This window comes from Archocentrus centrarchus, chromosome 4 (assembly GCF_007364275.1).
Source record: "Archocentrus centrarchus isolate MPI-CPG fArcCen1 chromosome 4, fArcCen1, whole genome shotgun sequence".
Lineage (NCBI taxonomy): Eukaryota > Metazoa > Chordata > Actinopteri > Cichliformes > Cichlidae > Archocentrus > Archocentrus centrarchus.
The window spans coordinates 31,744,049-31,757,817 of record NC_044349.1 but is presented as its reverse complement, the minus strand read 5'-3'; the positions used below and the strand labels follow the sequence as shown (position 1 = coordinate 31,757,817).

Sequence of the window (13,769 nt, the reverse complement as noted above, 5' to 3'; positions counted from 1 at the left end):
AAATTTTATTTTATTTTTTCCCAGTTCCTATTTTAAATTATTTGGAATCTTTCTCACTTAATGGGTGTTACGGCCGTGCCTCTAAGGCAGGGTTGTTGAATCCAGGCAGCTGTCCAAAAAAGAAGTGAAAATTCGAGTTCCTCAATTTGCAAATGCAAGAGGACTGAAGCTTTTTTTTCTTCAGCTGGGCCAGAGACTCGTCACTCTTTGTGGAAAAAACTCACTGGATCTTACCAACAATCACCAAAATTGTTATAGAAATGTATTTATCAAATGAGGGAGAGAAGATTCCTTTACATACTTTATCACTCGTGCAAGGATTAGTCACATACATACATTCCTGAGTATGTATATGAATTCTGCCTGTTACAGAGAAACACAATGCACCTATATCTTTTTACACCCCCCTGTTCTCCCCCTCCTTAACCCTTCCATAAAGAAGAGGAGATCCTCCCCCAGTTACATGTCCCTACATAAAAGACTAACCAAAGGACAATAAAACTAACAAATGTGACCCCCATTAACACAGGAGATCCTGAGGGAGGAAGGGTGTGTGTAGGTTACAGATAAGGGAATGCTCATCTGGACAGTTTTTACAACCTACATTGATTCAATTCTATAGAATGCATGTGGATTATTTTTATAGCAAATTAAACATGCTCTAAAAATTTTATTTTTTATTTATTTTTTTTAAATATTTATTAAAACCTTTTACATTTAAATATTTACTTATCTTTACCATTCCCCCCTGTTGAGACATGGTAAGGCCCATGGCTCAATAATGCTACAGTTGTTTTTTTGTTGTTTTTTTTTTTTTCCCTAAAAGACAGATATCGCCTCATCCTTCCTGCTGTTAAATTTTATTACTGCACTAACTCCCCCTCAACCTCAACCTGTAAATTACCATCTGCCCCCTGTAACTGCGGGGGAAGTGCTTGAGCTGGGGGAGATGGTTGAGGTGGGGGTTGCACCCTACAAGGCCTAACCGTCTCATCCTCTGGCCTTAACAATGCAGCATGCACATTACAGGAGGTTTGTTTTCCCTTCTTTTGTTCTCTGCCCGCGGCCCTTTTCTGTGCTTGCTCCAACCACGTTTTTGCTACCATTAACTGTCTTTCTTTTTCAACTTTACACTTCCCTTCTTGTGTTGCCACACTGATTTTTAAATTTCTTACCAAATCTTCACATCCCCTCAACTCTAACTTTCCACTAAAACCATACTTTTTCTTCCATTTATTGCAGAACGTTGTGCTGCCCGGGGAGTATCTCTCCATATATTTTAAATCCCCCTCTAGGGCAGGCTTACTCAGTTTACTGTTCATAATCCCCATTTTACTTCCCGTGCTTTGTCCCGATCGGACCACGTGTCCTTCTGGGACCTAATAACAAATCCGCCCGTCACTGTGTACTTCAACAGGCCGTAAAGTTCGTTGGCACCCGTAGGGTATCCCTTCACGCTGCTGCTTCCACGTCAAAAGGCGGCTTACACACACACTTTCATTCACTCATTCACACACACATACGCGTATTTTCGGCGCCTATTTTAAATCTCTAAAATCCGAATTTGGGAAACCTCTCTTCCTGGCGAGAGTTGCCTATTTACTTTCTTTTTATTACCAAAAGTAAACCCCACAGTACCGTCTTCTCAGCGCCATTCCCAATGCAGCGTAACCACTGAGGATAACCAATTTTCTCCAGCCCGAAGCAGACCTATACCTCACTGGTCCAGAAATCTGGACCAAGGTTCAGAAGTATAGCGGTAACCACTGGAGTTCTTTTTTTACGTTCTTCCAACCTGAGCAGACCTGTGCGTTTCTGAACCGAAAACCACAGCGGTAACTATCGGATAAAACGGACTCCTTTCGGCAAGCCTACCTAATTTATAACGCGCGGCTTTCACATACCTGTGTTACAGTTGGTGTTACGTCCCCTCGGACTCCGGGAGAGCGATGAACGGCGCTGGAGGAGCGAAGCTAATCACCGGCCTGAAGACGAATTCACGGTTCAGGACTTCTCTTCAGGTCAACTGATGATCCTGGCTGTCAGACAGTCTTCGGTGTTCATCTCCTCCAGCGTCAGTCAGCAACTGTCCCGATCCGGCTCGAAGGACCAAAAAATGATAGGTTCAGATCATTTTAAAAACTCAGAGGACAAACACACAACTCATTTCAACTTGCGCAAGGAGGAGAGATCCGTTCCTTGAACTCAGCTCTCAGCTGAGCGGAAGTTATCTGTCCTGGCGAACTGCTTCCTGCGCAGCGCTTTTATTCGGATTTTCACAATAAGATCACGTGGGTTACATCAAACACAGTTTACAGCATGTAATAAACAACATTCTTGGCTTTTTCCTTACCATATATGGTCGTAAGCATACTGTGACATGTGCGCATGTAACATGGCGTATACGAGACACGTATCCTATATGTGTTCTCTGCAGGCCGAGAGCAGCCTGCAGGTAACTACAACTTCCTTTGTAAGAAATACCACCACGTGTTCCCATTTCAAACATAAAAACAACAGTATCATATGCACATAAAACAACTTATAGAAAATATACAAACAGAAGATATGATAATTTATAATAAACAGAATGGAATTTATACCATAACTCCAACATGTGTGTCCCAAAAAGGGGGGTTGAAGTCCCACCTGAGCTACCGTAATAATGTATGGGAGTAAATTTGTGTATTGAGATAAGACTGCCCTAAAAGTGTTTCAAGTAATGTAAAAATATGGACAGAAGGGCGGGGTAGTGCTCCGGTGGGAGGTATTTTCTCATGGGAAAGTTGTTTGTTTTGACCTCCCCCAGAAAACAGTCATGGAGCCATTGCATGAGGATCGAACTAGTATGGTTAATAGTGGATTGGGAGCATCCTTCTATGCCCACTGGCCCTGATAACAGCAGGGGGAGGTGTGAGTTTGGGCAATAAAAGGCAGTGGTAAAGTTGGGAGGGGGTGCGCTTTTTTGCTCTTCCTCTCTCCCCTTTGCAGCGACTCCAAGGCACTCACTCCCAGGAGGGCTTTTTGCTTTCTTGTACTTTGTTTAACTCTGGACTTCTACTTCTTTTTTCACCCCATTTTACTCACTTTCTTCACTCATTACTTTCTTCCACTCTTTTGTACTTTACTTCTCCCTTCTTACTCTTTAACTTCACTCACTTACGGTCCTTTCCTCTCCTTCTACTCTTTTTGTTCCTGCATCTTTCTCTGTCTGTGTGTGTATGTATTTCTCAGTCTTAACTATGTTACTGTCTGTGTTTTGTGTAACTAAGGTGTCCAATAAACAGCCTGCACTGGAACCTGTTCATCAGAGTGATTTATTGGAAACTTTGGATTTAATGGGGTTTGAATTTTCAGCCAAAAGGAACATGGAGACCCTTAAAAATGTTACCAACAAAGGGAGACCCGAGGGTGTGCTCCAACTTTTGAGGGATCACACTCCTCTGCCTCCCAGGACATACTGCTAGCAAGCGCAGCTATTAGCACTAGTGACCGTCCAGTACCGGAAGAACCCCTTCCCCGTCAAAATATTTTTGATACTTTAATCCCTGATTTGTGACTAAATATAGACCTGCAGTAGAAACGTATTTAGGAGAATGTTCGTAAATATAAAGCATTACAAGATTGCGCTCACGCAGCCCCTAGTTATTCACGTGAACACTGATGATGCAATAGCAGGAGCCAGCTGATTTACGTGCAGTCTGTCTGCACAAGCGGAAAGAGGCGGAGCAGGCGCGCTCAGATGGAGCAGAAGGAAATGTTTTTCTAGTGTCCAACAGAAGCCTTTTCGTCCCTGTAACCTCCATTAAACCTTTACTGGGAAACAGCTGGAGGTCCTTCATCAACCACCTGATCAGTAAGTGAAGAAACGAGAACTTTGTAGCTGCTCCATCCACCCTGTTTGTTTCACACAGGGAAAAAACTGCAGTACGGAAGTTAAAATATGCAGATGAACTGTTAATATGAAAAAAAGTATTTATCCAGTTACTTGGTAATCAATATAAATAGAATACACAATTGCTAAAATAATCGATAGTTGCAGCCCTACTGAAATTTGCAACATGCCATAAGCATCACCTTCTCACACAGAAGCAACAGGATTCAGGCGATAGTCATTGTTGTAAGTAAAGTTTATTTATATAGCATTTTTCACAGACAGAAAAGCGCTGTACAATAATTAAAACACAATATCACTTAAATTAAAAGAAAAAGAATAAAAATAAAGTCAGAAACCAGAAAGCCTGGTTAAACAGAAAAGTTTTCAACTATTTTTTAAATGATGCCACAGAGTCAGCTGGAGTGGTAAACAGTTCCAGAGCTTCGGTGCCACTGCCTAAAAAGCTCTGCCCACCCTGGTCCTTAGTCTTGTATGTGGGACAACTAAAAGACTTTGATTTTGTTGTGTGAGAGACTGTTGACTTATTTAAAAAAAATTTTTTTTTAATGTTTTTAAATGCCTGGATCAATTTTAAATATCGGATTTATATCGGTATCGGCCGATATCCAAATGTAAAATATCGGTATCGGTATCGGACATAAAAAAGTGGTATCGTGCCATCCCTAATCCCTACTGCACAGGACTTTGAATACTGTGGCTCCTCTGAAAAAGAAAGCTTCAAATCAGAAGTGACTCCCTGGTATAACTCCCAAATGCACAAAAGTAATAACTCTATTAAACATTTTTTAAAAATTGCATTTACTGAAACAAATTGTCAACCCATTAGTTTACTGCCAATTCTGAGTAAAATAATGGAAAAAAATTTTACACGAACAGAATAACACTTATTTTAAGTAGTACGGCATTTGTCACAGTACGGCCCCATTCAAAATAGTACAGCCTAATTCAAAAGAGTACGACCTTAGTCAAAATAATTACGGCCTTATTAAAAATATTACAGCCTAATTACAAATAACTTAAATTTAATTACAGGGTATATCCCTGTAAATTAAGCATAGTTACTGCATAAGCGTGGGCCATAAAAGAAAGCGTTACCCAGTTATTTTAGTGACAGGAAACCACTGGTCTACTATAATGGTTGCCATTCAGATAGTAAAACTGTAAAACATGGAGTGTCACAAGGTAGTTCTCTTAACCCAATTCTACCGTGACCACAACCTATGGATATCTGCACCAAAAATGCAGTTCCAGATCATTCCAAACTAATTATACACAGAGTACAGTGCTATAAATGATGCATAAATTATGTTTGTTTTTTCATGTCTTTGTATGAGACAAGCTGTCGTGATGGATACACCAATAGGATTGTCTTGTGAATTACTGTTCTCTCCATTTAGGCTCAAATCAATTTGATGTTTGAAGGCGCAAAGTGATGGGAAATTAAAACTTCCCTCAAATGCATTAAACCTGAAGTAATGAGCCTGTTTTGAAAATATAATGAGTAAATGGGGAAAAATGTAGGAAATAAAAGTAAAAAGTTGTCAGAAAAGTAAATACTTGAAGTACAAACACCTAAAGAAATACAGTTACGAAGTATTTATACTACGTTAATTCCCACCTATGATGCATAGTAACATTGGGGGACTATGTATAAAAATGGATGTAACTCTTAAACAGTTCAGGCAAAAAAAAAAAAAAATTCCCCTTCGATCACATATTGATTGTTTGAGTTCCAATCCACTGTGGTGGTATAAATTGTCAGAAACATTATGAGGGCACTGTATGTATACTATCTGGCTGTGTGTAATGAGCAATGCCATGATATGCACCTGTGATATAAGAATGAGAGCATGTGTTTCTATTTGCTTTCAGATGAAAGGCCAGTTTCATGCTACCACTGACAGTAATTGGCCTTTTTAATACATATCTCAAAAAAAGTTTAAAGTGATTTGATTAAAAAAAAAAAGAGAAAGGCACTCAGCACGTCGCATACCTCAACCACCCCAAATTGTTGACCATGAAACAGGAAGGACTTTATGTAGGACAATATTTGAGTATCTTATTTTGTTAAATTGTACTGTGAGTGTGTGTGTGTGTGTGTGTGTGTGTGAGAGAGAGAGAGAGAGAGAGAGAGAGAGAGAGAGAGAGAGAGAGAGAGAGAGAGAGAGACAGTTTTTGGATTAAAACAAACATGTCACATTAGAAGTCATAATGTGCAAAGATAACAACAGAGGAGAGTTCCAGAGAAGAAAATTAAGGTGTGATCTTGTTTGCTCTGGCATTTTATCAGTTTTTGTTTAAAACTGGATTAACAGCTTACACACACAAGTGAAGATACATGAAGATAAATGCATTCATATACTCATAAAACTACTTCCAACAATATTCATGTCCGGCAGTTTACACAATCAGAATCATGATCCGAAAGCATTGTTATTCCAACATATTTGCTTTTACAAGAGCTCTATAAGTTCTCTATAGGCTACTCTTGTTGATGTTTGTCTTTTTCTTTTATTCATTCATTCATTTTGATTATTGTTCACAGAATATGACATTCAAGTCTGACAGGCAGAAAGTGTGAGAGAAGAAGAGAGGGAAAGAGGGGAGAAACAGAAGAAAAAACACAAAAACACATATATATATATATATATATATATATATATATATATATATATGTGTGTGTGTGTGTGTGTGTTTGCGTGTGTCTAGCTTTGTTCCCTTATTTCTTCTGTTTCTCCCCTCTTTTCCCTCTCTTCTTCTCTCACACTTTCTGCCTCAATCAAATGCTGCACTGAGGAAGGCAGAAGACACTTTCATTATTGGCCCTTTTGCAGCCTTTCTAAATTGTTTGATGCACAGGTATCAGTATTAAAATGATTAATGAAACATTTCATTAATGCAGCTGCCTGATCCTCTAAATGAAACAGGAAAAACCTTTTCTAGAACAGCATTTGATTAATCTCATTTAATTAACATATACGGTATGTAGGGCAATTTTTGGTTCAAATCAAAGAACACATTAGAGGCTGGAAAGTACAAACGTAAGAAGGGTGGAGAGTTACAAGGAAAAAACAAACAAGTTCTTTTGTCTGCTGATATTTTGTTACTGCACCAAAAGTGAAAACACACAAAAGTTTGTCCTTTATGAGACGTCTCTCTGCATGCCTTGTCTCAATGCCAAAAATACCTGCTGCATTGGATTCCAACCACAAACCCCACACCCATTATAACACAATGGATGTTTTGGTGTCTGAGAACTGGAAGTTAATCACTTTTTAATTTAAAGCTGGTTTAACTAGTAAAGACACAGTCCATCACAGCTTCCTGCTGTAGTGCTAATGATTTAAATGGTGCATTCAGTGAGCCTTTGCAATCCAACAACAGACAGTACTTATACAGTTATAAAACATGATGCAGTGACTTCCAACAGTAGTTTGTGGAGAATGTCATTGAGGAGCTGTAACAGATATACCAGCATCCTTTTTTGATTGCATTGTTAGCTGACTACACCACCAACTCTTTTCTGTCGGCAGTCAGGTGATGTAACGAGGCATTCCTTTACATTCTCTGGCAAACGTTTTTGTTGCAGTTGTAATTTTGCAGCAAATTTTTTTCAGTTTTTTTTCTCTGCCTTGTAGTACGACTCTCACCTGACAAATGTTGAAGAAATTGAAAAAATGCTGTGCTGCTTTACTAACAGCCTGTTATAAAATGCTGCAAGTTAGAGTGTGTTTGTGCTCAGTCTCATCATAGATTTACTCACATCTACCAAATGCAATAAAGTGATCATCAAAATACAAAAACATCTAGTAATAATTTTTAAAAAAGCAAAACAGATAGCACTCTCACTTATTTAAATCTTACAGTAACAAAACCATTCACAGACATAACGATCTTCCTGTTGCACATGCAGGTCTGTAGCTTAAACAATGGCTTTTAATTAATTTATATTTATTGTATAAAAGCATTCATAATTTCACCAATTACTATAAATTCTATGATCAGGTCAGTCAATTTCACAGCCTGTTTTGTGTATTTGCAAGACTGTGTTTTATTCTGTTACACTAATTTGTATCAAACCTTCATGTAATTTGAATGAATGTATCATAGAGGAATAGACGTCAGCCACACCTCTTCACTGAGATAAAATTTTAAAAAATCTCCCTTTTCCACCTGTTTTCCATGTGTCAGTGCTGAAATGAAAATGTTTCACTTAAGGACTTATAGGACACCATCTGAGTACCTTATTATATGCAAATTTACTGTAAGCAGGGCAGTTTTGGTCCAAGTTAAACAAAAAATTATAGAATGTAATGTGCAAAGGTAAGAAGGGAGGAAATCATGGAACAATAACGTGCTCTGACAGTTCATACGAAGTTCCACAGTATACCTCAGGCTAAATTCTGAAAATTCCTGCCACACTGTGTTCCAGCCACAAACACAGCAGGTGTTTTGGAGACTGCCTTTGCAATTTGTTTGTTCTGGCATTTTAGCATTTTTTATTTAAAGCTGGTTTCACAAGTTTGGTACTTAAGTAAAGGTGAAGACATTTTTCTTCTGTGGTTCTAATGGTTTGAGTGGTGCATTCAGGGACAACAAGACAGGAGGAAAAGCTATAATCTCTAAACACGAAATAGCCTTTTTATGAAATGCTGCAGGTTAGATTGTGCAGTGATCTTTGTGCTTTTTCTCTTTAGGGATTTGCTCACATCTCCCACAAAATAGCACCAAAGTCTTGATGAAAACATCACAATAACTGGCAGATGGAGAAATGAAAGGTGATCAATGAGAGGATACTTAGAATGTTTGTGAATATGGGCTCTGGTTACAAGCAAACCAAGTATGTAGGTCACAAAACAAATAAGCATATTTTCAAATACTCTAAGACAGGGATCTTCACATCCAGGCCTCGAGAGCCGTTGTCCTGCAGGTTTTAGATGTGTCTCTGCTTCAACACACCTGAGTCAAATACAGAAGTCATTAGCAGGACTCTGGAGAACTTGACTGCATACTGAGGAGGTAATCCAGCCATTTGAATCAGGTGTGTTGGATCAGGGACACATCTAAAACCTGCAGGACATCGGCCCTCGAGGCCTGGATGTGAGGATCCCTGATCTAAGACATTACCATTTAAATCTTAAATCTTATACACATTTTGGCCTTACAGTTCTAATGCTATAGGATTCCTGTTTGGTACTGCCAAATATGAAATGATTCATTGTGAACCTATGCCTGGCCTTACATATCACATAAAAGGTAAGTGTGATCTGGTCGAATTTAGGAGATAAAGCATAATAAATTTAGACAGTCTTGAATTTAAGTAGAAATTGTTTGAAAATATCATAATCCTGAGATTTTATTTTTTTCATTAGGATTTCATTAGGAGCTACTGTCTTCACAGCGCTGGGAAGCTTTGTGAATATGGGAGCAGGACCCAGCCCACTGTGGTACCCACAGCCACAGCAAAAGTGGCATTTCAGAACAAATTATGTTACCAGTTTTGTATTTATTTTTATTCAATCCTAATTATATATTTAGATTTCAAACTCCCTTCCATCACTGTCCAATTTGCAGATCTTCTGAACTAGTAGATTTGAAGCACAGGTGTCAGTACTAAAATTAAAATATTTCACTAATGCAACTGCACGATTCTGAACATGACGCAGAAGGGACTTTCTGTAGGAACATTTGAGTACCATATTTTATTACAATGTGTTGTATGCAGGGCAGTTTTTGGTTCAAATCAAACATGACACATTATAGGCTTTAAAATGCAAATGTAAGAAGGGAGGAGAGTTACAAGGAAAAAAAGACAAGCTTGTATTTCTGGAGAAGTCTCTCGGTATGTTTTGGTCCACATACCAAAAATTCCTGTCAACAGTTACATCAGGTTCCAACTACAAATGATAAAAATTTCGGTAGCACTTTCTATTACAGCTCGGTAATAATGTGGTAATAAGGGGGTAATAATGGGGTAACAAGCTGGAAACAAAAGGTAATAATGGGGTAATATACAGGACATTATCATCCAATTACCAAGGTAATTACCAGCTAATATCCAATTAATACCACTAGTAACAACAGCGAAAAAGCTGGAAACAGAAGGTAATAATGAGGAAATTTAACGGTTATTGCCATCCAATTATCAAGGTAATTACCAGCTAATATCAAGTAATACTGCTGGTAACAACAGCGGTTACAATTGAGTAATATTCCACTGAAATTTATGTAAATGGATCGTAAGGCCCCCAAAACTGATGGTAATGCTGTGGAAACAGAGATATGCCCATGAGGCTAAACCCTTTAGTAATAGTAGCTTAAAAATGTGGTAAAAATATTGTATGGAGATAGCAATAAGGAAGTAATGTTTATGCATTTAACTTTTCATAATTTTTAATAAATTGTAATAAACGCAAAATTATGAAGTAATATTGGCTAATGTTTTAACATAATAGGATGGTATTACCATGTTATAAGGCTTGAATTAATTATACCTTAGGTTCTCAGCATTCTGCTTTGCTTAATAGCCTAAATATTATGCTTAATGCTTTGGCTTATTAAATGGAAATATTTATGGTAATTTCTTTGTAATAAGCAGGAATCAGGGCTGCAAAATGCAAAACCGACTGTTTCTATGCAATAACCTATTTAAGTAAACTGCAACAAGTGTGAGCATTATCTGGAAATGCTCATGGTAGTTTCTGTGTATTAAGCAGGAATCAGGGCTGCAAAATGCAAAACCGACTGTTTCTATGCAATAACCTATTTAAGTAAACTACAACAAGTGTGAGCATTATCTGGAAATGCTCATGGTAGTTTCTGTGTAATAAGCAGGAATCAGGGCTGCAAAATGCAAAACCGACTGTTTCTATGCAATAACCTATTTAAGTAAACTACAACAAGTGTGAGCATTATCTGGAAATGCTCATGGTAGTTTCTGTGTATTAAGCAGGAATCAGGGCTGCAAAATGCAAAACCGACTGTTTCTATGCAATAACCTATTAAAGCAAACTACAAGAAGTGTGAGCATTATCTGGAAATAATGGTGGTAGGTTCTGTGTAATAAGCAAGAATCAGGCTTGTAAACTGTATTTATTGCCAAGTTAATCACTGAATAAAACAAAAGTCAAGAGTTCTGATGATGAACTGGAAACACATGGAAAATGCTAAACTACCTGTTTGAAAAACATTAAGTATTAGATTTAAAAAAATAAACATGCATAAAACACTCATTAAAAGCTCGCTGGAAAATAACTGCATTGTATTTGTTTGAGGATCACAATATTAAGCATAGCTAAGAGGTCTATTTAAAATAGTTTTTGAAATTGCATAGGAGTGTAGAAGATCCTCTGTCACAGCACATTTTATATCTGGATGACAATGGAATACATATTTTAAATGTCCAATACACAAAAACAAAATGCCATCCATCTATGCATTTTTTCCAGGGGAGCTGGACCCTGTCTCAGCTGTCATTTGCGGGAGATGGGCTACACATTGGACAGGTCACCAGTCTGTCATCGGGCTAATGCCGAGACGAACTATTCACATTTACAACTAGGGTCAATTTACACAGTCAGACCTAGAGCTAATCACCAATTTATCTAACCCCATGCATGACTGTGGGAGGAAGCCAGAGTAGCCAGAGAGAGCCCACACAGATCTGGAGATAACATACAAACTCCATGCAAAAAGGCTCCAGCCACAGGGGTGATGTTATTGTACTGGATGTATGGCTCTTATATCCTTGAAAAGGCGACCAAGGGGTCCATTTCTGTGTTGTCTACCCAGCCAGTAGTTCCACTCAATAAAATGTAGGATCTCTCTCAGTGACTTCTCAGTCATGTTGCCTCTGAAACGGTACACCTCTTGCTTAAAGGTTCTCCAGGACCTTTCTATATGCTGGGTATGTGCTCCTGTAGCAGGGTGAACAAAAAACCTCTGGTGATTGACTTGGTAGTGTATATACCCATGTTGCCTCAGTCTGCAGTAGGAACGCCAAGAGTCACTCAAAATTGTACTTGCAGGTCTAACATATCGCTGTATAATAGGAAGTAGTCTTTCAGAATTTCGTCTGCGAACAAATTTCAACACAGGCCTCCTTCTCCGTTGATTGACTTCCAACAATCCAAAAACCCAGCCTCTCCTGCGCCAAGTAGCACCAAATCGCCCGCGTGCATACTGAAAAATTAGAAGTTTTTGGAAAGAGGACAGTGTTAAGGCATGATTTATTTGCAGTTGTCTGAACAACAATTTCATAGATACAGATGTACCTATCACCATTATTCACCAATTAATATCTTAAATAAATTCATATCTTTACCTTTCTCTTGTGACAAAACTTGCTCTCATCAATGACAACAAAACCATGTCTTCCACCTATTCTCATTTTCCCCCTCCTCTTCAGGTGCTTAACTGCTTGCACACACACCCTCCTTAGTGTCTTGGACATCTTGGACAAAGTGCGGCTGCTTCCACAGACTCCCTCTTCAATTAAGTCCACTTGCCTCAGTCTTAGCCCTTGTGCAAACCTGCAGCAATGTAGTAAACCTATATGAATAATGTTAATGTGATATTAACACAGTTTATTACTGACTTCTTAATCATGTAAAAGGTGTTACTGTTATGTCACATGTATGAAATTATTATAAAATAATAATGTGGTAGAATAGAAGGGATATTACTAAAGGTGGTTCTACACACTACTTAATCATGGGGTGTACTTAGTTAGTACTTAATTTTCATATACTGCTTCTTCATTTTTGCGTAGCTTTTATTAAATAAATAATGAAATGTTGTTGCTGCTCATTCAAGGTTGCATTTACCTAATTTTACAACAGTTTGTGTTTAATATTATGCTATGAGTCAAAATAGTTTACTACATGCAGTACATATGTACTTACTGTTTATCATGACTATATGTATGTCTGTGTAACAAACCTATGCATGAACATCATCCAAGAAGTCAAGGAGGAGCGAGAGCCTGAGAAAATAGACCCATCTCTTATGGATTTGGACATGAATCTATTATGTCTTCGACACACCCTTTGAACAAAATATGCCATTTGGTAAAACATAATGAATACATGAATTAATACATTAAATATCAATAAACAACAATAATAATATTTTAAATTTTTGTGACTGTGCTGATTAGCTGATGGTATTTTACAAAATGTCTTACTAAAGTACTTTCAAAGTACTCTCCAAATGCAAATAACTAACCTAGAAATGTGTAATTCAGGCATATGGAAGACATAGGTCAAATTTAAGAAATTTATAGGAAATCAAGAACTTACCAGCGATATCCATCTCTTGTGTTGCCACCTTTTCTCATTTTCATTTTTCTTTCACACAGAGAGCATCTCTTCTTTTTTGAGAGTAATTTCAGTTTTTGAAGCCATTTTATAAGTACAAGCTTCTTCTTATTTCCCCTTTGTGTTATGTTTAATAATTTTTCAGCGGTGTTCATGTTGAATGGACTGCAAGTCGAGTATGAATCACATACTGGCGCCAGATAGTAAAGCAGCTGTCTGGTCCGTCAGTTAATGGTCCCCCATTCACTCTGCTTCCACGGCAGTAAGAAAAGTAAATAAAAAATAATAAATAACTTCATTCTTTAAGTGCAAAAAGCAAATTTATTTGGATTTATTGTCAATTTAGATTCAGTTAAGTGGGACAATGTACCCTGTTTTCGTTACAGCCGTAGGAGTGCCTGTGCATCACTTTAAATCTTCCCCCTCCAAACTAAGCTCTGCTGGAAAGAACCGGCTGCCAGTAGGTGGCAGACTGCGGTCTGGTGGGAATATGCACATTTTCTTTTATCTCTGGAGGAGAGAGAAAGAAGAAGTTGGCGCCAACAGCCACACTT

The 13,769-nt window shown here is 38.0% G+C and overlaps 1 protein-coding gene across 1 annotated transcript; it reads right to left on the bottom strand.

Annotated features, from left to right (window-relative positions):
- Window positions 1-11,043: 11,043 nt before the first annotated feature.
- On the bottom strand, window positions 11,044-13,714 carry LOC115779342 (uncharacterized). The gene is made up of 4 exons (XM_030727953.1): window positions 13,198-13,714; window positions 12,839-12,943; window positions 12,222-12,429; window positions 11,044-12,079 (listed from the first exon to the last, which is right to left on the bottom strand). The coding sequence occupies exons 1-4, from the start codon at window positions 13,368-13,370 to the stop codon at window positions 11,615-11,617; spliced, it is 951 nt and encodes a 316-aa protein (XP_030583813.1). The 5' UTR covers window positions 13,371-13,714; the 3' UTR covers window positions 11,044-11,614.
- Between the last annotated feature and the right edge of the window lie 55 nt (window positions 13,715-13,769).